The following is a 24,550-nucleotide window of genomic DNA, read 5'->3' on the forward strand; positions in this document are numbered from 1 at the left end:
CTTCGTCAGAGTGTAATTCTTTTTGGTCATTTTGGCGCTCATACACTGATTCTATAATATAATTTTTTTTTGGTTTTATCTCTCCTGACTCAGAAGTTGTGTTAACATTAAAGTTAGTTTCTGTATAGTTTTCTCCTTGTGCATTGTCTGATTTGGTTGACCTATTTCTTTTGTATTTTTTAGAGATGTTTTTCATTATTTCCTTTGCTCACACTTGTGTCCTCATCTTCTGAATTTATGACCTTGCTACTTCCCTCACCCATACCTGCGTTTCCTTGCTCCATTACTGGGTCTAGCTAGGAATTAAATGATATTGGAAAACTATTTCCTATTTATATACTTTATTGATCCTTCTGAATATCCACCTTCGATATTCAGAAGTGACTTAGCCCGATTCCTACATGTCATATAGAGATGCCGAACATATAACATTTTGAGCATTGTTTTGTTCCCCCACTGAAATGTATGGGTCTGATATGGTTTCCAATAGGACGAAACCATGGGATATTTTCTTGTCTTCCAATGAATTTCACTATTACGATTGGTGTATTCGATGACACCTTTTCAAAGTGTTTCTTTTCTCCAATCTTTAATTATTGTGGCAGTTGAGGCTTCCATTTTCTCTTTGATTCTCTATCGTACTGTTTTACAGGCAATAACTTCTGCAAAGAGTCCAATTGCGTGTTATACATGGTCAGAAGGAATCACTCCCCTCACTTCCGGTACCCATATTTCAAAGGGGATGGTTAAATTTTTGGCTTTCATCAACTCTTTTGACTCGACCAGCGTTACATATGTTTCTCCTTTAATTGAATGGAGTCTGGAAGTTTAATTTTCGGAAGTATTTCGCAATACAATATCTTTCTGACTGAATTAAATTTTTTTAGTACTTGTTATACAATTTAGTGTTTCGTTTTTTTTTGCATCATACAATGGCATAACAGTTGATATATTTACCCTAATAAGTTATATAATAATAGTATATAAAAATGTAATAAATTTTATCTACAGTTAAGTTTATTCTATAAGTTATTTAAATCTGTTGGGAAAAAAGTATTTTTATCACAAGTCACAATCTTTCAATTTTGACTGCTTTTAACTTAACACTTCAATTCATAATAAAATTTTATTGCTTCTTTGTCAGTTAAAGTATTAAGTCATTGTTTCATAATAATAATAACAGTAATATGAATAAAAAAGTGGATTGAATCACTATCATTTTTTATTAACAAATATGTACATGGATATGAATACTAATGTTTTTATGATAAGACCCACGAATAACGAATATTAGTGAAAATGAGTGAAAAAAACAAAAACAAAAAAAAAAAACAGAGCAATTATATTTATAAGATAAACTAAAGCTAATAAATATTGACTTGTCAGCACAAAATCAAACAAGAAAAGGTGCATGGTAGAGTGCAAACCTAAAATTAAAATCATTTTCCCTAAAAATTAACAATCTACGACACCAATTGAAGTTATTTAGTCATTTGTTGTGTAATACCTTGAACGCTCAAAATTTAATTTGAGTGATGCATTTTAGTTTTTTTAAAGTTATTGTCAATTTTGTATTTCGTGTGACCTTGACCTCTGAAAATTTAATGACATTTTACTATTAATATATATATATATATTATCTTCCTAAAAAGTTTTACTAAAATCGATCTTTAGCTTTTTCTGTAATACAGATAACGAACAAAACAAAGCTGATATATGTAGCTACGATCATTTTTCTAAAATTTGGATCAATACTGCATTTGTTTTCTTCAACTAAATGAATTGTGTTTAAAGTTATAAAATTTCTAGTTAATGTTTTAAAGGAAACAAAAATGATAGATTTCCTTAAAAATTTAAACCAAACTGCTTAAGGGATAAAGTTAATAGTTTTAACTAATTACTATTTCATTTGTACCTAGTGGTCCATTAAAGTTTGAACACTATGAATTTTAAACTTCCACAAGATCTAATTCATTAATTAACAAAACAATTTCAACCAAATATTAATATAAATAGATGATGTCTGAGCTCCCTTTAATAATTAATGAAGCCGTCCTTAGTGTAAAGGATAGGTTCTACGCGGCAGTGGAAGGCCTGGTGTCCGCTAACGATGTTATAATCTACCGTTGTGACCTAGTTCTGGCTAAAAATGGCTTTGAAGGCCTCTGTGTTTGGATGAAGAGCAATGCCGCCCTTCCAATCGACATGCACCGAAAAAGTGTAGTCTAAGGGGAGAGGTGGCAGAAGTGTCAAAAAAGTGTTCAAAAAAACTCAAAAGGCTCCTTGAAAAGAGTCTTGCAGCGGTAAAAGATGAGCTTCTTTCATTGTTGGTATCAAAAGTGCCCTCTCAAGGGTCATTCCACCCACTTTTTTTTTATAGATCTATGTACAGTTTGGCGTAAAACGCCGATATTTCTAGCATGGGTCCTCATGCACTTGAGGGAATAGTCCTAGGCTGTTTTCTTTAACTCCTCTGGGTATAATTCCTCCTTATTGACAGAACCCTTCTCTACAATAAGGAAATAATTTTATTCGAAAAGCCTTCATTAATTATTGAATTAGTAAGTGTTCTGATTTCAATAGAATACCCGGTATTAGCATGTAAGGCTGTCCAAAGATTGTTTACTTTTTTTCTCTGAACCAAAATATTCAGAGACTGTATATATATTGGGATGGTGCCTTTTTCAAATAAAATTTTAATTTTGAGATGTGAACGTAGTTTTTTGCCGTCAAAATAAAAATCTGCTGGAGCAATAGCATAGTTGGTCCATATACTCGTATATTATCTTACATTCGTTATAAGACACTTATAAGCAATATTATGAACGTTATTTACGAAAAACAAAATATGTATTTTCATTTCAACAATCATTCAGCTGTACTTTTTAATTAAATAACATGAAATATTCTGTATTTGTCAGCATAAAAACTAAATTGAAACGTTTTTGGATAAGTATAAAATTAGTATTTTGGAGTTTTCTATTTGAGAAACGTCTGTAATTCAAATCAATAAAATTGCATTTGTAACTTTAAAATTAGCAACATTTTCTTATTTGAATACTATGTAGTTTAAATAAATTTTCAAATATTTCTCATAAAAATTGACAACAGTTATAAGGTCCAAACTAAAGCAAAGGTTTCCGACTATAACTACTCCTCTCATTTATTTGAAAATTTAACTATAAGTTACCAAAATATGTATATGAAATATTGGTACTTTTATTTATGCATGACTCCATTTAAAGATATTAATTCAGAACCTGTTGTTTCCTTGATAAATGTTCAATTTTGCTTTGGTTTGGGCAAACAAGGGATCGTATGTGATTACGTGTTGGATTGTAAATCATAAGCATTTTAAGTCTTAAATTTTACAAAGCTATCATTGTAAATTCTTGAGAAGATAACATATCAAAGTATATGCAATCCGGAGTGTGTGATCTCATCGATGACGGGGACTAACACTAAGGGTAAGTTGCTTTCCCCTCAAAAAAAATAAAAGAATATGACACGATTACCAAGTTATATTTCAGTACTTTTTAAATACCGAGAATCCTTTCGATTTATAACCTAAGTAAATACAATTTTATTCATTTCCTTGTCAATTTTAGGGTAAAAACATCAAAAAAATTAAAATATTTTAAGGGTAACAAGCAAAAATTTATTAATAAATACTAGAAAGATGACAGTATCATTTCGATACCATTTTGACTAAATTTGGTTATATAACCATGTAAGCACTAAGTATAGACAAAGTTTTGATACCTAAGTCTGTAATAATATTCTATAAAAAAGTGTATACTACCTCAGTGGACCGTGGTATCATTTTTGCGTCCACCAATTATTACTTTTCAAACATGTACTCAGATATATTGGAATTGATTATTTTGATGTTTGGCAGCAGCTTTAAACTTGTTTTGTAACTAAATGAATTCACACAGACTTAAATTAAATACATATTTTTTTTTTGGCCAGAATAGATTCAAACTTTGCTAAATCATTTTTGATATCAACATTCCCGAAAGAGAGATGATATACCACCGTTGCTCAAGTCGTATATATTAGGGCGTTTATATATGTATATTCCAATATTGGAAAATGAAAAAATCTATTTAGAGGTTAACTCTTTATAAACTTATACTCTATTTTATTCTTCTTAAATAATTTAAATTTTAAAATGCCTAAATTTGAAGTTAACTCTTCATACATAAGAAGAAAAGAAAATCAAAGTAGTTAAAGTGGAATGTTTTCCAATGAAACAAGTTTAAAACAAGATAAGTGTATAACCTTAATATCATGTTCTCTTAAAATACTAAAAATATTTTAAAACTTTGAATAAAGTAGCTAATTTAAAATTCATACCAAAGAAAAATTCGAATTTAATGAAAAATATTATCCATCCATGAAATATTGTATCATTGTAAACAATCATTCTAAGATCATTCATAGTCAAATAAAACTATTTTTCAAACTTGCCACTATTTGCATTGCTTTAAGCGTAGCTGCTGGAGCTCCCTCTGCCCCACCATCATATGGTGCTCCACCACCTCCAGTCCCTGTTTATGAGGCCCCACCTAGTTATGGAGCTTCACCACAACCCCCTCGTCCTCCACCTCCCCCAGCACCTGTCAAACCTGCTCCACCCTCATATGGACCACCACCTCCACCTCCAGCCGCTGAGCCAATTCCTCCTTATGCTTTCAACTATGCTGTTCTTGTCACTGAAGATGCACCTGTTGCTTCCGCTGCTCCAGCCTATGGTGCTCCACCAGCTCCTCTACCTGAATATCTTCCTTCTTACCCTTAAAAATCATCAAAATTATTATGATGAAATGTAATATGGAAATGTTTAAAAAATAAATTTGGCTATAAAATAATATGTAGCTTTTCAACAAAAAAAATATTCAACTTTTTCGGGAATCATACTATTAATAAAAAGATTAGTGTATTCCAATAGAATAATTGAATAAAATATATAATTACAAAACTTTCTAGGTAAAGTAACACTAAATATATTGGGAAAAAATGATAGCAGAAAAATATATTTACTTAAAAGATGATATGTCAAAAACAACAACTTTCAAGTTTACATACATATATATAGAAAATTATCAATTTTAAAATAAATATAAATAACTTTTTATTGCCTTCAAATACATTTACCAACTTATGAAACAATCAAAATAAGAATTTCTAAATAAAAATTATTTTATTTCAAACGTTAGGAACTGATCGTTGATACAACTTTTTGATTGATAATCATTTAAGTCATTTTTCCATTATAAAGGGTCAAAAATAAAAAAAAACACATTACGATATTTAAAAGCCTTATAACATTTTAAAATCCATTTTACAGTTCTAAAATACTGTTTGAAAGATGACAGAATATATTTTATTTTATACTATTGGATCCTAAGATGTGCAGTATTTTTAAGGAAATTTTTGTATCTATTAGCAACAGTAATTAAAATTGAGCATTTTTTTCATTTATCATAAATTATCCTTTTTCAAGTTATGTGTTACAAATGATTTTGCATTTATATGAGAAAATGATATTGCTTTTGTGTTTAATAGTAAATTACTCTGTCTGAAAGATCGTCCTATTAAGACCAAACTGCGCACATATATATAGATCTTAGATCAGAAAGTTTTTTTTTAATTAGAGAGACTACGTATATTATAATGTCGATAGAAGGGCAATCGGCAAATGTATGTAAAGCTTTTTTTCTCGGACAGTTATAGGAATAATCATGAAAAGATAAATTCCTCTTAAATTTGGAATTCTGCTGTAAACTTGAGTCCATCATCAATATTGAGAAGAAAGCCCCATATTCAATGCTTCATGTATCATTGTATTGTATTTATTAATTGACAGGAATGAGACATATTATTGGTCGTTTTGGAACACAGGATAGTGGATTTTAGCTCTTTAAAAATAAAAACAGAAAATGAATTTTCCTTTACGGAATAAAGAGTCTGACTTTCTGAGGACATCGTGAGAGGAATAAAATTTCATGTTTCAGAGCCTGCTCTTCTAGTCTACGTGTATCTCCCAATCGTTAATGAAAGGCTTCTTTTCGACATTTTGATGCTTCGTGTCCATTGTTTTTGTAGAATCATAAATTGTAAATTCAAACCAAAGTAAACGCTGAGCAACCACACACAAATTGGATAGTTTCTTAATTGGCTTATTGGAAAGCGTTGTTTCCATTATGTTAATGAAATAAGAAGAATGGGTGAGGACATTGTTGCCTCTAATTCGATAATAGGGACCTTGATATGTCTACAAACATTCCATGTAAAGTGTTGTAAAAGATTGTAGTGCGTGCAAACTCCCTACATGCCTTGTTAGTGTTTTGAACGCAGAATTGTATCAGGAATCGAAAAGTATTTGAAGCCAGTATTTTTACAGATGTTGTACCTTTTCTGTAAGAAGAAGTAACGAGTTTGTTTTACATAAAACTAAGAATAATATTTGGTTTTTATAAAAATCGATCCTCTTTTGTAGATTATACTTTCTCCACTCACAATTATTTATATACACAGATGTTTTAATTGTTGTACAGTTAAATAAGACCTCTTCGTTTTTTGTCAATTCTATATTTATTTTATATTTTACCACAAAATCTAGAAGTTTGTTCCATACTTTCTGAGAACTTAATCATGCTGGCATGAGAGTTTTTTTATTTATATATTTTTGCAAACCTTGCATAATTGAGTATTTTTCATTAGAGTTCAGCTAGATTTTTACTCTCTTTAAAAGTTGGTGTGCATAGTATACTTAAAAAATAAAATTACTTCATTTGCATAAATGTTCTTAAAATGCCAAACCCAAACAAATTCAAAATTCCATTTAGTATCTTTGTAAAGATCTACTTAGATCATTAACTACTGGAATGAATATTAGTACAGACAAGGAGCATTTCTGTATTTTAGTCTTTCAAAATATTATTGGATCACTCACTTTTTGAGGATAATTAATTTCGTACTTATATATTCAAGTTTTCATTATTTTCCCCACAATTCAATATTTTGTAAGTGTTGCAAAATGACAGTTGAAACATCTGAAAAATTGATACAAACTCAGTTTGTGGAAAAACTTTTGTCTTATATAAAAAATACATAGATTCATATAAGCGGTGATATATTTCGGTATGTTGTGTTAAAAATTAAGAGTTTATCAAGATAGGATTTATTGAGACATAAACAATAAGTTTTACAGGAGTTCCACGTTTCCATAACCTATCTATTAAAACTATAATTTATTTTGACACTTTTTCAAATTTTATGTTTACAAAAAGTTATACAAATACAAGCTCCATGTTAAACAAATGTCTAATACTTCATAGCTTTTCAATTATATAAACATTGAAATTTTGATTGACAGTCGATAAATTATGTGAACGAATATAAATTCTAAAAAAATAACATTAGTGCATATCCGTATATTTGTATAATTACGAATTTATAAGAATTGAAGAAATTTTTTAATCTTACTATAAGTATAAGTTTGATTATTACAGTTTCTTTTTCAAAAAAGGAATTTTTTCTTCCTTGTTTAAATGGATACACTTCAAGCAATTTTCCAGAGTATTACGCATTTGTAACTAGATCAGTAAGATTAAAAGAAAAAAAAAAAAAAAAAAAAGATGGACCACGCTTTTTTTATTCTTGCCCGTAACATATAAAAGGAAGGTGCTGTCTTGAGTAAACCATCATTTCAAGATCATTCACAGTCAAATCAAGATGTTTTTCAAACTTGCCACTCTTTGCATTGCTTTTAGCGTAGCTGCTGGAGCTCCCTCTGCCCCACCATCATATGGTGCTCCACCTCCTCCAGTCCCTGTTTATGAGGCCCCACCTAGTTATGGAGCTCCACCACCACCTCCCCCAGCACCTGTCGAACCTGCTCCACCCTCATATGGACCACCACCTCCAGCCGCTGAGCCAATTCCTCCTTATGCTTTCAACTACGCTGTTCTTGATACTGAGTCTGGAAGTGACTTCAGTGCTGAAGAAGAATCTAAGGATGGAGCCGTCTCTGGTCAATACAAGGTCTTACGTGCTGATGGTAAAATCATGACTGTGACTTACTCTGTCGAAGGAGAAAGTGGATTTGTTGCTGATATTGTCACTGAAGATGCACCTGTTGCTCCTGCTGCTCCAGCCTATGGTGCTCCACCAGCTCCTCTACCTCAATATCTTCCTTCTTATGCTTAAAAACCATCAAAATTATTATCATGAAATGTAAAATGGAAATGTTTGAAAAATAAATTTAATTATCTAAATATATATTTTTGTTTTAATACCAATAAATTATTTAAGGTATTTTTGAGTCGTATTTTCAATCAGTAAAACCATTATTCAAACAAGTATGGATATTTGTTATTGTTTATATATCGGACCGTTTGATTCTTTTTTGTTCGATAATTTTGTTGTTTATAGTTTTATATTTTGACAATGTCAATAATTTTACAGTCTCTAGTTATATTCTGAATCAGATTTTTAAGGTTTAATTCTTAGCAAGTGTCAAATCAATATAGACACCAAAAAAGATTATAATCAAGCGATAAATCACATTTCAAATTTTCTAACCTTCATAGAAAAAGATTCCATATTTTTAGAGTAATTAAATTTGAATTGTTAGATTACCATTGCCAGAATCTTATACAATTTGACTACTTAACAAGGTTATGAACTTTGCAAATTTTCAAAAATGAAGTGGTATAAATACCACCAAATTAATGCCTCGAGTCAGAGTTATATTACTCAATTCCACATATCTGCTACAAGCTAATATTTTATTTTATTTGATTACATATGATCACCTTAATTATTAAAAGCATGTTAGATGAAAAAATCACTATAAAATTTGGACTGATTTAGTCCAAACTATAATAATAAAGTATAAACAATTAGTTACAAAACAAAACAAACCTGAAGTCGAGAGAATGACATTTGAACATTATCAACAAATTTCCATTCACGTAATCAAAGCAGTTGGGCGTCTTCAGGACCATCGTCTACGCCATCAGCAAGTCTGAAACCTTTCAAGAGGATGAATGGCTCTATCAAAGGGGGAAGTAGTTGGTGGTTTGCCCATTCTATCCAACTCTGGGAGTCTTATTTATTAATTGTTGGAAATTATTTCCAGCTGACCAAGAGTTACATCTCATTTCACCCCCATCGACATTCATAATACTGTTTACAGAAAAATAGGCAGAAACATCGACAGCTGACAACTAAGTCAAGATAAAGTGAGGTAATGTCAAGTTTAAAAAATTTCTAAGGAAAACCCCCTTTTATGTTATATATATATATGTAATGCGAGTATCTAACCAATATTTAGAAGATTTATGAGTACTTTAATGCTATTAAAAGTCGAGGAAAGAAATATGGAAATAGTAAATCATTCAGCTAAAGATTTGCTTTACTTAGACCGATAACAAAATATTATGTATCATTAATATATGATATCAATTCTTAATGTAGAAAATTACGAAAAACTATGGTATTCACTTACCAGAATTACAAACTATTATTTTGTTGGTGAGAAACCTGTTCTACTACTTTTCGAGTATTAAACCAACAATAAATCTTTGGATTAAAATGAATTTTGCAATTACATTTTATGTTATATATTTTAAATGTATGATTTATAGCGATGTTTTATATTTAAAAAAAAAAATATTGTCATGTTTTATGAAATATTGGGGTATTTATTCATTTATGAAGAATATGCACTTCAATAATTTAATTGAAAGTTTGTCATATACTGTGCAAATGTGTAGTATTGCTTTTGTTTTTGTGTACAAAGAATATAATCGCATAGGACTAAATAAAGAGTTGTAAACCTTAAGTATTTTTTTAGTTTGTTTTTGTTGGCAACCTGCACAGTGTTTTTCATTGTCCAAACTACTATCAATATTCTTTCATTTATGAGATGAGGCCATATAAGTATTAAGTTAAATAATGAGTTTGAGTGATCATGAATGTAAAGTAACGCTCAGGATTTGTTGCGGAGTTAAAATTGTAATACTCTTTCAAAACATTCATCGAATTGTCAGAATTACCATGTTAATTGTAGACTGTTTTTATTACCTAAAGAAAATGCTTACGATTTATAACACTAATCAAATGTAATTATTATTTTTTTTGCAAATTTAAACAGCATAAGTGTATGCATTAGTTTTTGTGCAAAAAATGTGATTGGTTGATCAATTTGATTCAACAAATATACAGAGTGGGTATCCGAAATTTTCAATAGCATTAAATTACGATTCCATCCCCGTTATTTTTATCTACAAGGTCTTCCGCACCGTTAATAGTTCCGACAAGTCTGCAAAGATCGTTGGATTACTGCCCAGAAGAACCAAAACCTCTGCAGTAATAATATGGCTGACTTCTTTCCTCCTTCCATGCAGCCCTCCACCAGCCTTGATCTTAAAGTAAAAAGTGGGTTGCTTATAGATGTGTAATAAATATCAATGACAAAAAAGAAATAAATTCTAATGTTTTAATTTTGGTTTTTTCCCTACCTTAAATTATTTAAATGCCTATGATACTAATACACAATGGCTTTTCAAAATCAAAATGATTGGAGACATTTTTGTAAAAACGGTACTACCTTTTAAATGTTTGAATATTTTATTTTAAATTGTAATTACCTTTAGCTTTCATCTATATATTTTTTTCATTTCAAATATGGCTCTGAGTCGTAATTATACTCAAACAACTGAATTTAAAAGAATGCTTTCGTGAACAAACTTAACGTAATTAAAATTTTAACCAAATAAGATAAATTTTCACGATAATTAATTTTCCCTCGACAGTGCCTTTCAAATAAAATTCGTAAACTAATCAATGCTTCATTTTGATGCAGCAGTTTTGTCTCTTGTATGTGTAATTTGTAGTGCATGCACAGGGGCATTAAGAATAATTTGACGATAGAAATTTATGATAATTGGTTAAAGAATACAAACGTAATCTACACTCAATGGTAAAAAATATCATACACTTTTTGTTGTTTTGACGCCCAAATCATAAATAACTTTTAAAATAAAACAAAGAAGTTAGAAGGGTCTAAAGAAGATAGCAACTTAAAAAGGGAAATAAGTCGAGTACAGAACAAGATACGTAATCAATACAAAACCGTTTTTAAAGAGTTTTATTATTCCTATTTTTAATTTGGGATTGTTCTATGGGTATAAAATGAATATGAACGATATTAGTTCCGAATAACTATAACAAAATTTCCCAGCCTAATTGTTCCCCTGTGTTATTGAACTAGAACTTCGCTCTATTTCCTTTTATACTAAATTATTCTGTGTTTTATTAATTGTATAAACTTTAAAATTGACTTACTTGACAATGAAAAATACTTACTTTGTTGGTAAGAAACCTGTTGTACTACATTTTTGGTATGAAGTCCATTATAAATCTTTTGGCCAAAGTTAATGTTTGGATTACACTTCAGGCAGTATGTTTTAAATATATATATTATGCTGATGCAAGATATTTTTTTAATGAAATAGTAGTGATCACAATATGAATTTATTTTATAAAGGATATTTTTTGTTTTACATCAAAACTGTTAATGTGGGAAGTTTTCAAATGAAAAAAAATTATAAAAAATGTATTAGTGTAACTTTATCATCTAGTTTTGTTAAAAGTATTTTAAACATTTTAAAAAATGTGCATAAAAATGCTTTACATTGATTAGAAACAATGGTACATGAAGAAAAAAAAAGGAGATTTCATAGTTTAGAAAAAAAAGTAATAAATAGTTACTTGTACTACAGTACACCATTTTTCTAATTTAAATAATAATTCATTTTAAATTTCGAATGACAATTAAGTATTAAATGCAATATATTTCTTTTGTAGGCATGTTTATTAGGCTACACACTCAAGATATGTAATGTTATTTGTATAGAGGTAAATGAAAACCTGTCTCAGTTATTTATACAAAACAAAACATCTATAAAAAGAAGGAGTTCTCTTCATTAAACCATCATTTCGAGATCATTCACAGTCAAATCAAGATGTTTTTCAAACTTGCCACTCTTTGCATTGCTTTTAGCGTAGCTGCTGGAGCTCCCTCTGCCCCACCATCATATGGTGCTCCACCTCCTCCAGTCCCTGTTTATGAGGCCCCACCTAGTTATGGAGCTCCACCACCACCTCCCCCAGCACCTGTCGAACCTGCTCCACCCTCATATGGACCACCACCTCCACCTCCAGCCGCTGAGCCAATTCCTCCTTATGCTTTCAACTATGCTGTTCTTGATACTGAGTCTGAAAGTGACTTCAGTGCTGAAGAAGAATCTAAGGATGGAGCCGTCTCTGGTCAATACAAGGTCTTACGTGCTGATGGTAAAATCATGACTGTGACTTACTCTGTCGAAGGAGAAAGTGGATTTGTTGCTGATATTGTCACTGAAGATGCTCCTGTTGCTCCTGCTGCTCCAGCCTATGGTGCTCCACCAGCTCCTCTACCTCAATATCTTCCTTCTTATGCTTAAAAACCATCAAAATTATTATCATAAAATGTAAAATGGAAATGTTTGAAAAATAAATTAATTTTAATATGTTCAAAGAAAAAATATTTATTTAACGTTTTTTGAAGTCATATTTTTCATAAAAAAATAGGAATAATTAAACATAAGATTCATTTTCAGATCTTTATTGGCAAAATGTTAAAAAGTAGATTGGAAAAAAGGTTTACAAGAAAAGTATACGGTACAGTTTTATTTATAATTTCAAAACATTAATCAACATTACTTATTGTATGTAAGACAAAGTCAATGATGTGGAAGTATCAATGTTTTCAAGTTCTAGACCGTATCAAACCTTTTAGGCAAAATTTCAATTCAAGTGTCTAATTCATATAGACATTCAACATAATTAATATCAAGCCACAAATAACATTCATAATTATACAACCAAAACGATCAATATTTATTTGTCTAAAAAAATGTTATTTTAATTACTAAAAAAAATTCCTTTATTTTGAGAAATTTTTGCAAATCAACTAAATTACAAATTCCCAATATTCAGGGTCAACAACTACAATTCTTCAATATTGGAAACATGTGGGTCTTTAGAAATTTGAATTACTTAATTGCATGTCCTTCAAGTCACCAAATAAATGATACTAAATTATATATATTGGCTATCAACAAACATTTTATTTTATTTGCTTACTCTCGTCGACTTGATTATTAAAAGTGTATTCAAATGAAAGCACACACCATATTACTTAATACCCAGACGGATCACTACCAAACTTACAATTTTATTTGTTAGTCTTTGCTGATATTAAACTTTGGATTTCGATTTAACATTTTTTATCTACGATTACAAATAGCGGAGCTTATGGAAGGGAGGCATAGAGTAAATCCCCCGTCTCCAAAATGATCACCTGGTTCATTAGTGTGTTTATTTTATATATTTAAGTGATATAAATATCTATCTCCCCCGCTGTTTTTACTTAATTATCCTGTTTTTACAATGGAAACTCACTTAACTCTTTTATATTTTTCTTTTGATATAAAAAATAAGCTATATATATTAGCAATTGCATGCCATTGGAAAGTAATATTCATTTCACATCTCGTTATCTTTATTGTATCTCGCCATTTTTCTCCCAATATGAATAGAAAATAAAATACAAAATCAGTTTGTGGTTTGTTAATTCTCATTCAATAATTGTTGGAAATTATTCACAACTAACCAAAGCTACTTCAAATTCAAGTCATCAACATTCAGAATACTGTTTAGATAAAAGAAGCAGAAAAATCGACAGTTAACAACTAAATAAAGTCTTTTTACTTAAAAACCCCTTTTATTACGTCCAAATTATTTTTTTATATTTCATTCAATACGAGTATGTGCCTAATATTCAAAAAATTTATGTTTACTTTAATGATATTTCAAGATGAATATACAAAAATGGAAATTATATATAATTAAGGCAGAACTTTGCTTCTTTTCCACAGTGATATGGTAAGATAAATATATGATATGAATTTTTAATATAAAATTTATTAAAACTATGGAATTTACAACCCGGATGCAGAAACTAATTATTTGTTGATCAGAAACCTGTTGCACTACATTTAGGGTATGAAGCCAATACAAATCTTTGGCTTTAAGTGAATGTTAAAGTTATGTTTTATGTAATATGTTGTAAATAAAGTTTTATATTTATGTGGTATATTTTTCTATAAAATAATGTACATACTAACTAAATATGTCAAAGAAATATTATGGCGTTTATTCATACATGAATGCTTTTAAAAAAAATATTAAGAACGGGTCAATTCCTTGAAATGTATTTAATATTTCATTTTTTATTGGCGTACAAAGGATATTATTCCATATAATTACACGCAGAATTGTAAATCTTCAGCATTTTATTGTAGTTTGTAGTCTGATGAGTGTTTTTTTATCTACCAAAGCTGTTATTATTACTATTTCATTTTTGAGGGGCTACCATTTAATTATGAAATATAACCAATATTGTTTGCTCGTATGAATGAAAGAGAGAAACATTCAAATTTTGTTAGGGAGGTATAATTGTAATGTTGGACTTTATATATTATTTTAAATATTCACAGTTTTAAATTTTAATATTTTTATTTTTTGTGAAAGAATTCAGATTTTTTTGTTATATTATTATTTCTAAAGGGATACCTCTAATGTAAATAAATGTTACTGATCCTCTAAACATATTTATTTTTATTGTTTTGGTTAAGTAAAACCCGTTTTCTTCAAAGTAAGAAGATATAATTGATTTGGATACATATTTGTTATTAAATTATTGCATTCAATCAAAAAATAGTAAATAAACATATTGAGATATGTTCATTTTGTATTTTAGTAAAAAGAAAAAAATGTAAAAAATACTAGTATTATTAATTTGTGATAATTATATAATTTTTTGTAAGGGATTTCCTTTCTGAAGAAGGATCACTCCATGATAATTAAATTATGTAGCCTAACTTCCATTTAATAATGTATTTAATAGTTGTTCATCAATTTGCTTATATTTAATTTTGTAGGTTAAGTGGCCAATGTAAATATTTCATGGGGAAATAGTCTATATATTTCTAAAATCATTCAAACATAATTTTATCTTAAATTTTGTTAAATATTCTTTTGTATAATCGTTTATGTTATTCCAAATAATAAAGCTGATTTTGTTTGTTGGTCGTAATAGAGAAACTCGAAGGAAAACAACTTGTGGTATCAACATTCTTGGACAAATTCAAAATCCCATTTAGTATCTTTGTAAAGATCTACTTAGATCATTAACTACTGGAATGAATATTAGTACAGACAAGGAGTATTTCTGTCTTTTAGTCTTTCAAAATATTATTGCATCACTCACTTTTTGAGGATAATTAATTTCGTACTAATATATTCAGGTTTTCATTATTTTCCCCATAATTCAATATTTTGTTAGTGTTGCAAAATGACAGTTGAAACATCTGAAAAATTGATACAAACTCAGTTTGTGGAAAAACTTTTGTCTTATATAAAAAATACATAGATTCATATAAGCGGTGATATATTTCGGTATGTTGTGTTAAAAATTAAGAGTCTAAGCTTATCAAGATATGATTTATTGAGACATAAACAATATGTTTTACAGGAGTTCCACGTTTCCATAACCTATCTATTAAGACTATAATTTATTTTGACACTTTTTCAAATTTTATGTTTACAAAAAGCTATACAAATACAAGCTCCATGTTAAACAAATGTCTAATACTTCATAGCTTTTCAATTCTATAAACATTGAAATTTTGATTGACAATCGATAAATTATGTGAACGAATATAAATTCTAAAAAAATAACATTAGTGCATATCCGTATATTTGTATAATTACGAATTTATAAGAATTGAAGAATTTTTTTAATCTTACTATAAGTATAAGTTTGATTATTACAGTTTCTTTTTTTTTCAAAAAGGAATTTTTTCTTCCTTGTTTAAATGGATACACTTCAAGCAATTTTCCAGAGTATTACGCATTTGTAACTAGATCAGTAAGATTAAAAGAAAAAAATAAAAAAAAAGATGGACCACGCTTTTTTTATTCTTGCCCGTAACATATAAAAGGAAGGTGCTGTCTTGAGTAAACCATCATTTCAAGATCATTCACAGTCAAATCAAGATGTTTTTCAAACTTGCCACTCTTTGCATTGCTTTTAGCGTAGCTGCTGGAGCTCCCTCTGCCCCACCATCATATGGTGCTCCACCTCCTCCAGTCCCTGTTTATGAGGCCCCACCTAGTTATGGAGCTCCACCACCACCTCCCCCAGCACCTGTCGAACCTGCTCCACCCTCATATGGACCACCACCTCCAGCCGCTGAGCCAATTCCTCCTTATGCTTTCAACTATGCTGTTCTTGATACTGAGTCTGAAAGTGACTTCAGTGCTGAAGAAGAATCTAAGGATGGAGCCGTCTCTGGTCAATACAAGGTCTTACGTGCTGATGGTAAAATCATGACTGTGACTTACTCTGTTGAAGGAGAAAGTGGATTTGTTGCTGATATTGTCACTGAAGATGCACCTGTTGCTCCTGCTGCTCCAGCCTATGGTGCTCCACCAGCTCCTCTACCTCAATATCTTCCTTCTTATGCTTAAAAACCATCAAAATTATTATCATGAAATGTAAAATGGAAATGTTTGAAAAATAAATTTAATTATCTAAATATATATTTTTGTTTTAATACCAAAAAATTATTTAAGGTATTTTCGAGTCATATTTTCAATCAGTAAAACCATTATTCAAACAAGTATGGATATTTGTTATTGTTTATATATAGGACCGTTTGATTCTTTTTGTTCGATAATTTTGTTGTTTATTGTTTTATATTTGACAATGTCAATAATTTTACAGTCTCTAGTTATATTCTGAATCAGATTTTTAAGGTTTAATTCTAAGCAAGTGTCAAATCAATATAGGCACCAAAAAAAGATTATAATCAAGCGATAAATCACATTTCAAATTTTCTAACCTTCATAGAAAAAGATTCCATATTTTTAGAGTAATTAAATTTGAATTGTTAGATTACCATTGCCAGAATCTTATACAATTTGACTACTTAACAAGGTTATGAACTTTGCAAATTTTCAAAAATGAAGTGGTACAAAATACCACCAAATTAATGCCTCTAGTCAGAGTTATATTACTCAATTCCACATATCTGCTACAAGCTAATATTTTATTTTATTTGATTACATATGATCATCTTAATTATTAAAAGCATGTTAGATGAAAAAAATCACTATAAAATTTGGACTGATTTAGTCCAAACTATAATAATAAAGCATAAACAATTAGTTACAAAACAAAACAAACCTGAAGTCGAGAGAATGACACTTGAACATTATCAACGAATTTCCATTCACGTAATCAAAGCAGTTGGGCGTCTTCAGGACCATCGTCTACGCCATCAGCAAGTCTGAAACCTTTCAAGAGGATGAATGGCTCTATCAAAGGGGGAAGTAGTTGGTGGTTTGCCCATTCTATCCAACTCTGGGAGTCTTATTTATTAATTGTTGGAAATTATTTCCAGCTGACCAAGAGTTACATCTAATTTCACCCCCATCGACATTCATAATACTGTTTACAGAAAAATAGGCAGAAACATCGACAGCTGACAACTAAGTCAAGATAAAGTGAGGTAATGTCAAGTTTAAAATTTTTTTAACGAAACCCCGTTTTATGTTATATATATATATATGTAATGCGAGTATCTAACCAATATTTAGAAGATTTATGAGTACTTTAATGCTATTAAAAGTCGAGGAAAGAAATATGGAAATAGTAAATCATTCAGCTAAAGATTTGCTTTACTTAGACCGATAACAAAATATTATGTATCATTAATATATGATATCAATTCTTAATGTAGAAAATTACGAAAAACTATGGTATTAACTTACCAGAATTAAAAAATATTATTTTGTTGGTGAGAAACCTGTTCTACTACTTTTCGAGTATTAAACCAACAATAAATCTTTGGATTAAAATGAATTTTGCAATTACATTTTATGTTATATATTTTAAATGTATGATTTATAGCGATGTTAGATATTTAAAAAACAAAATATTGTGATGTTTTATGAAATATTGGGGTATTTATTCATTCATAAAGAATATGCATTTCAATAATGTAATTGAAAGTTTGTCATATACTGGGCAAATGTGTAGTATTGCTTTTGTTTTTGTGTACAAAGAATATCATCGCATAGGACTAAATAAAGAGTTGTAAACCTTAAGTATTTTTTTAGTTTGTTTTTGTTGGCAACCTGCACAGTGTTTTTCATTGTCCAAACTACTATCAATATTTTTTCATTTTTGAGATGAGGCCATATAAGTATCAAGTTGAATCATGAGTTTGAGTGATCATGAATGCAAAGTAACGCTCAGGATTTGTTGCGGAGTTAAAATTGTAATACTCTTTCAAGACATTCATCGAATTGTCAGAATTACCATGTTAATTGTAGACTGTTTTTTTTACATAAAGAAAATGCTTACGATTTATAACACTAATCAAATGTAATTATTATTTTTTTTGCAAATTGAAACAGCATAAGTGTATGCATTAGTTTTTGTGCAAAAAATGTGATTGGTTGATCAATTTGATTCAACAAATATACGGAGTAGGTACTCAAAATTTGCAATAGCATTAAATTACGATTCCATCCCCGTTATTTTTATCTACAAGGTCTTCTACACCGTTAATAGTTCCGACAAGTCTGCAAAGATCGTTGGCATCTACATTAATCCTGTCTAAAACATCAAGAAATTCATTATAGCTTATTACTGCCTAGAAGAACCAAAACTTCTGCAGTAATAATATGGCTGACTTCTTTCCTCCTTCCATGCAGCCCTCCACCAGCCTTGATCTTAAAGTAAAAAGTGGGTTGCTTATAGATGTGTAATAAATATCAATGACAAAAAAGAAATAAATTCTAATGTTTTAATTTTGGTTTTTTCCCTACCTTAAATTATTTAAATGCCTATGATATTAATACACAATGGCTTTTTCAAAATCAAAATGGTTAACTATAAATTCCATAAATGCAATTGCCCAGTTTTGTTTGTTGTTGCTTTAAATGTATCTTTCAGTAAACTATACATTGTATCTAATTACATAGATACATATTTCTTCCATCTTTTGAAATATGTTCAATAATAGGAAAAATATGAAGTGCTACCTCCAAATACAATGGTATTTTCAGGTAGCACTTTGTTAAAACTATTTTTTAATTGTTGTGTTATTAGTTACAATAATTGAAATACTTTGCTTTTGATTACTTTTACATTGATAATAATTAAGACGATATTTCGTACAGGCTCCTCTATCATTTTCTAAAATGTAAAACTGTTACAAAATTTCAAAAAAAATTATATTTCAAAATATATCCTCAAATTTGGTAAATTAAATTTATAAATACAATCAAGGGGCGCCTTATTTACATTCTCTATCAATTTAGCTGCTGTTTGCCTAAATGACCAGTTCCAGCCGGGTAATAACATTTGTACGGGAGTTCTTTATATAAATCGTCTCAAGGTTGCCTCAAGCAGTAATGATGGCGGCCTTCAATTGGTCTTTGATGTGTATTGGACTCCCAAAAGCTTCGCCTTGAGGTGCCAAAAATACCAAAGTCAATTGGAGAAGAGTCGAGGCATTCATGAGCCCAAAAGTCTTGTTTTTAAACCTTGTTAAGGAGGATTTTGCACGTTTGACTCGATTCTAAGGCTTCAATGTATGACAAGGAGGTCTCTTGTAGGCATAAAAGTTTAAGTCTTCCTTCACTAATTGGTGCATGGTGGTCTGCCAGTTTGTTAAATTCACGAGCAAGACCAATGACGGTCAACATACATATTCTGCCTCCAAAAGTGCCTTCAACTACCCTCTGCATATACTTTTAGTTTAATTGGCCTTGATCTGTACCTTGTGGAAGCTTTTGATGTGCCTCTCCCGGTCGCCCAGTACACAATAAAGCAGTTACAGTTAGAGATCTCTGATAGTAATTTTGTACATGTATTTTTTCTGTTTACAGTTTCTTTAGACAAATATTTACAATAAGTTATAAGGGTCAAACGTCGAATGATAAAAATAGACAAAAGTGGTTCTTGAATAAATAAGTAATATAAGATTGGAAAGAAATGTTTCAAAATTAAATATAATCAAGTCAATTATTTGACCAATTGCAACAAGTAATTAATATAATAAGCTAGGAAGATCAAACCCAGTTTAAGTTTGTTTTATATCAAGTGTGTTTTATTACTTTTTATTGATTAGATGTAAGTAATCTAATCAAGTTTTTATTTATTTCAGTGTCAATTTTTTTTCAATCTAAAAAATTCACTTCTTACTACCATTAGTCAAATAATTAAATTAATTTTAATTTATTTCAATACCTTTTCTGGCAATCCAACATTGCATATTTATTCAATATATTTAAACTAAAAGTTAAACTTAGAAAATCTATCAAAATCGATTTTTTTAGGCCAGATATTTTAAAGTCTTAATATAATGTTTGCCCTTTAGCTTAGTTATAATGTAACGAAATTGGGAAAAAAGATACAAATCTAAGCTTTTATTTATGATTCTTTGTTTTACTGAATTATTGTATGATTGGAGACATTTTTGTAAAAACGGTACTACCTTTTAAATGTTTGAATATTTTATTTTAAATTGTGATTACCTTTAGCTTTCATCTATATAGTTTTTTCATTTCAAATATGGCTCTGAGTCGTAATTATACTCAAACAACTGAATTTAAAAGAATGCTTTCATGAACAAACTTAACGTAATTAAAAATTTTACCAAATAGGATAAACTTTGAGGTACGAACAGCGGCCGTTCCTAAATTTTGTTGGATAGTGTCTTTTATTCAAATTTGAGTGAGGATTAACGATACACAAGAATTTTAATCTTTATTTTGTTCACGATGATTAATTTTCCCTCGACAGTGCCTTTCAAATAAAATTCGTAAACTAATCAATGCTTCATTTTGATGCAGCAGTTTTGTCTCTTGTATGTGTAATTTGTAGTGCATGCACAGGGGCATTAAGAATAATTTGACGATAGAAATTTATGATAATTGGTTAAAGAATACAAACGTAATCTACACTCAATGGTAAAAAATATCATACACTTTTTGTTGTTTTGACGCCCAAATCATAAATAACTTTTAAAATAAAACAAAGAAGTTAGAAGGGTCTAAAGAAGATAGCAACTTAAAAAGAAAATACATCGAGTACAGAAAAAGATACGTAATCAATAAAAAACCGTTTTTAAAGAGTTTTATTATTCCTATTTTTAATTTGGGATTGTTCTATGGGTATAAAATGAATATGAACGATATTAGTTCCGAATAACTTTAACAAAATTTCCCAGCCTAATTGTTCCCCTGTGTTATTGAACTAGAACTTCGCTCTATTTCCTTTTATACTAAATTATTCTGTGTTTTATTAATTGTATAAACTTTGAAATTGACTTACTTGACAATGAAAAATACTTACTTTGTTGGTAAGAAACCTGTTGTACTACATTTTTGGTATGAAGTCTATTATAAATCTTTTGGCCAAAGTTAATGTTTTGATTACACTTCAGGCAGTATGTTTTAAATATATATATTATGCTGATGCAAGATATTTTTTTAATGAAATAGTAGTGATCACAATATGAATTTATTTTATAGAGCATATTTTTTGTTTTACATCAAAACTGTTAATGTGGGAAGTTTTCAAATGAAAAAAAATTATAAAAAATGTATTAGTGTAACTTTATTATCTAGTTTTGTTAAAAGTATTTTAAATATTTTAAAAACTGTGCATAAAAATGCTTTACATTGATTAGAAACAATGGTACATGAAGAAAAAAAAAGGAGATTTCATAGTTTAGAAAAAAAAGTAATAAATAGTTACTTGTACTACAGTACACCATTTTTCTAATTTAAATAATAATTCATTTTAAATTTCGAATGACAATTAAGTATTAAATTTAATATATTTCTTTTGTAGGCATGTTTATTAGGCTACACACTCAAGATATGTAATGTTATTTGTATAGAGGTAAATGAAAACCTGTCTCAGTTATTTATACAAAACAAAACATCTATAAAAAGAAGGAGTTCTCTTCATTAAACCATCATTTCGAGATCATTCACAGTCAAATCAAGATGTTTTTCAAACTTGCCACTCTTTGCATTGCTTTTAGCGTAGCTGCTGGAGCTCCCTCTGCCCCACCATCATATGGTGCTCCACCTCCTCCAGTCCCTGTTTATGAGGCCCCACCTAGTTATGGAGCTCCACCACCACCTCCCCAGCACCTGTCGAACCTGCTCCACCCTCATATGGACCACCACCTCCAGCCGCTGAGCCAATTCCTCCTTATGCTTTCAACTATGCTGTTCTTGATACTGAGTCTGAAAGTGACTTCAGTGCTGAAGAAGAATCTAAGGATGGAGCCGTCTCTGGTCAATACAAGGTCTTACGTGCTGATGGTAAAATCATGACTGTGACTTACTCTGTCGAAGGAGAAAGTGGATTTGTTGCTGATATTGTCACTGAAGATGCTCCTGTTGCTCCTGCTGCTCCAGCCTATGGTGCTCCACCAGCTCCTCTACCTCAATATCTTCCTTCTTATGCTTAAAAACCATCAAAATTATTATCATAAAATGTAAAATGGAAATGTTTGAAAAATAAATTAATTTTAATATGTTCAAAGAAAAAATATTTATTTAACGTTTTTTGAAGTCATATTTTTCATAACAATGTAAGGGAAAAATAGGAATTTAAACATAAGATTCATTTTCAGATCTTTATTGGCAAAATGTTAAAAAGTAAATTGGAAAAAAGGTTTACAAGAAAAGTATACGGTACAGTTTTATTTATAATTTCAAAACATTAATCAACATTACTTATTGTATGTAAGACAAAGTCAATGATGTGGAAGTCTCAATGTTTTCAAGTTCTAGTCCGTATCAAACCTTTAAGGCAAAATTTCAATTCAAATGTCTAATTCATATAGACATTCAACATAATTAATATCAAGCCACAAATAACATTCATAATTATACAACCAAAACGATCAATATTTATTTTTCTAAAAAAATGTTATTTAAATTACTAAAAAAAATTCCTTCATTTTGAGAAATTTTTGCAAATCAATTAAATTACAAATTCCCAATATTCAGGGTCAACAACTACAATTCTTCAATATTGGAAACATGTGGGTCTTTAGAAATTTGAATTACTTAATTGCATGTCTTTCAAGTCACCAAATAAATGATACTAAATTATATATATTGGCTATCAACAAACATTTTATTTTATTTGCTTACTCTCGTCGACTTGATTATTAAAAGTGTATTCAAATGAAAGCACACACCATATTACTTAATACCCAGACGGATCACTACCAAACTTACAATTTTATTTGTTAGTCATTGCTGATATTAAACTTTGGATTTCGCTTTAAGATTTTTTATCTACGATTACAAATAGCGGAGCTTATGGAAGGGAGGCATAGAGTAAATCCCCGTCTCCAAAATGATCACCTGGTTCATTAGTGTGATTATTTTATATATTTAAGTGATATAAATATCTATCTTCCCCGCTGACTTTTACTTAATTATCCTGTTTTTACGATGGAAACTCACTTAACTCTTTTATATTTTTTTTGATATAAAAAATAAGCTATATATATTAGCAATTGCATGCCATTGGAAAGTAATATTCATTTCACATATCGTTCAGTTTATTGTATCTCGCCATTTTTCTCCCAATATGAATAGAAAATAATACACAAAATCAGTTTGTGGTTAGTCAATTCTCATTCAATAATTGTTGGAAATTATTCACAACTAACCAAAGCTACTTCAAAATCAACCCATCAACATTCAAAATACTGGTTAGATAAAAGAAGCAGAAAAATCGACAGTTAACAACTAAATAAAGTCTTTTTACTTAAAAACCCCTTTTATTTAGTCCCAATTATTTTTTTATATTTCATTCAATACGAGTATGTGCCTAATATTCAAAAGATTTATGTTTACTTTAATGATATTTCAAGATGAATATACAAAAATGGAAATTATATATAATTAAGGCAGAACTTTGCTTCTTTTCCACAGTGATATGGTAAGATAAATATATGATATGAATTATTAATATAAAATTTATTAAAAACTATGGAATTTACAACCCGGATGCAGAAACTAATTATTTGTTGATCAGAAACCTGTTGCACTACATTTAGGGTATGAAACCAATACAAATCGTTGGCTTTAAGTGAATGTTAAAGTTATGTTTTATGTAATATGTTGTAAATAAAGTTTTATATTTATGTGGTATATTTTTCTATAAAATAATGTACATACTAACTAAATATGTCAAAGAAATATTAGGGCGTTTATTCATACATGAATGCTTTTAAAAAAAATATTAAGAACGGGTCAATTCCTTGAAATGTATTTAATATTTCATTTTTTATTGGCGTACAAAGGATATTATTCC

At 29.4% G+C, this 24,550-nt stretch overlaps 4 protein-coding genes across 4 annotated transcripts; all 4 read left to right on the forward strand.

The window, feature by feature from the left end:
- The first annotated feature begins 7,705 nt into the window (after nucleotides 1-7,705).
- LOC121129024 (uncharacterized) lies at nucleotides 7,706-8,289 on the forward strand. Its single transcript, XM_040724687.2, has one exon. The coding sequence runs from the start codon at nucleotides 7,744-7,746 to the stop codon at nucleotides 8,215-8,217; it is 474 nt and encodes a 157-aa protein (XP_040580621.1). The 5' UTR covers nucleotides 7,706-7,743; the 3' UTR covers nucleotides 8,218-8,289.
- Nucleotides 8,290-12,005: 3,716 nt separating this feature from the next.
- On the forward strand, nucleotides 12,006-12,589 carry LOC121129023 (uncharacterized). The gene has a single exon (XM_040724686.2). The coding sequence runs from the start codon at nucleotides 12,042-12,044 to the stop codon at nucleotides 12,519-12,521; it is 480 nt and encodes a 159-aa protein (XP_040580620.1). The 5' UTR covers nucleotides 12,006-12,041; the 3' UTR covers nucleotides 12,522-12,589.
- Nucleotides 12,590-16,157: 3,568 nt separating this feature from the next.
- Nucleotides 16,158-16,725, forward strand: LOC121129025 (uncharacterized). Its single transcript, XM_040724688.2, has one exon. It carries the CDS (start codon nucleotides 16,180-16,182, stop codon nucleotides 16,651-16,653), a length of 474 nt encoding a protein of 157 aa, XP_040580622.1. The 5' UTR covers nucleotides 16,158-16,179; the 3' UTR covers nucleotides 16,654-16,725.
- Nucleotides 16,726-22,212: 5,487 nt separating this feature from the next.
- On the forward strand, nucleotides 22,213-22,685 carry LOC139904729 (cuticle protein 19-like). Its single transcript, XM_071893503.1, has 2 exons — nucleotides 22,213-22,288; nucleotides 22,360-22,685. Exons 1-2 carry the CDS (start codon nucleotides 22,213-22,215, stop codon nucleotides 22,683-22,685), a joined length of 402 nt encoding a protein of 133 aa, XP_071749604.1.
- The last annotated feature ends 1,865 nt before the right edge of the window (nucleotides 22,686-24,550 follow it).

Source organism: Lepeophtheirus salmonis, chromosome 14, assembly GCF_016086655.4.
Source record: "Lepeophtheirus salmonis chromosome 14, UVic_Lsal_1.4, whole genome shotgun sequence".
Taxonomy (NCBI): domain Eukaryota; kingdom Metazoa; phylum Arthropoda; class Copepoda; order Siphonostomatoida; family Caligidae; genus Lepeophtheirus; species Lepeophtheirus salmonis.

Excerpts from the sequence above, each read along its gene's own strand:
- LOC121129024 (XM_040724687.2), top strand. The coding sequence starts at position 7,744 with ATGTTTTTCAAACTTGCCACTCTTTGCATTGCTTTTAGCGTAGCTGCT.
- LOC121129023 (XM_040724686.2), top strand. The coding sequence starts at position 12,042 with ATGTTTTTCAAACTTGCCACTCTTTGCATTGCTTTTAGCGTAGCTGCT.
- LOC121129025 (XM_040724688.2), top strand. The coding sequence starts at position 16,180 with ATGTTTTTCAAACTTGCCACTCTTTGCATTGCTTTTAGCGTAGCTGCT.
- LOC139904729 (XM_071893503.1), top strand. The coding sequence starts at position 22,213 with ATGTTTTTCAAACTTGCCACTCTTTGCATTGCTTTTAGCGTAGCTGCT. Across the intron at positions 22,289-22,359 it reads CTCTGCCCCACCATCATATG|CACCTGTCGAACCTGCTCCA; the intron begins GTGCTCCACCTC and ends CCACCTCCCCAG.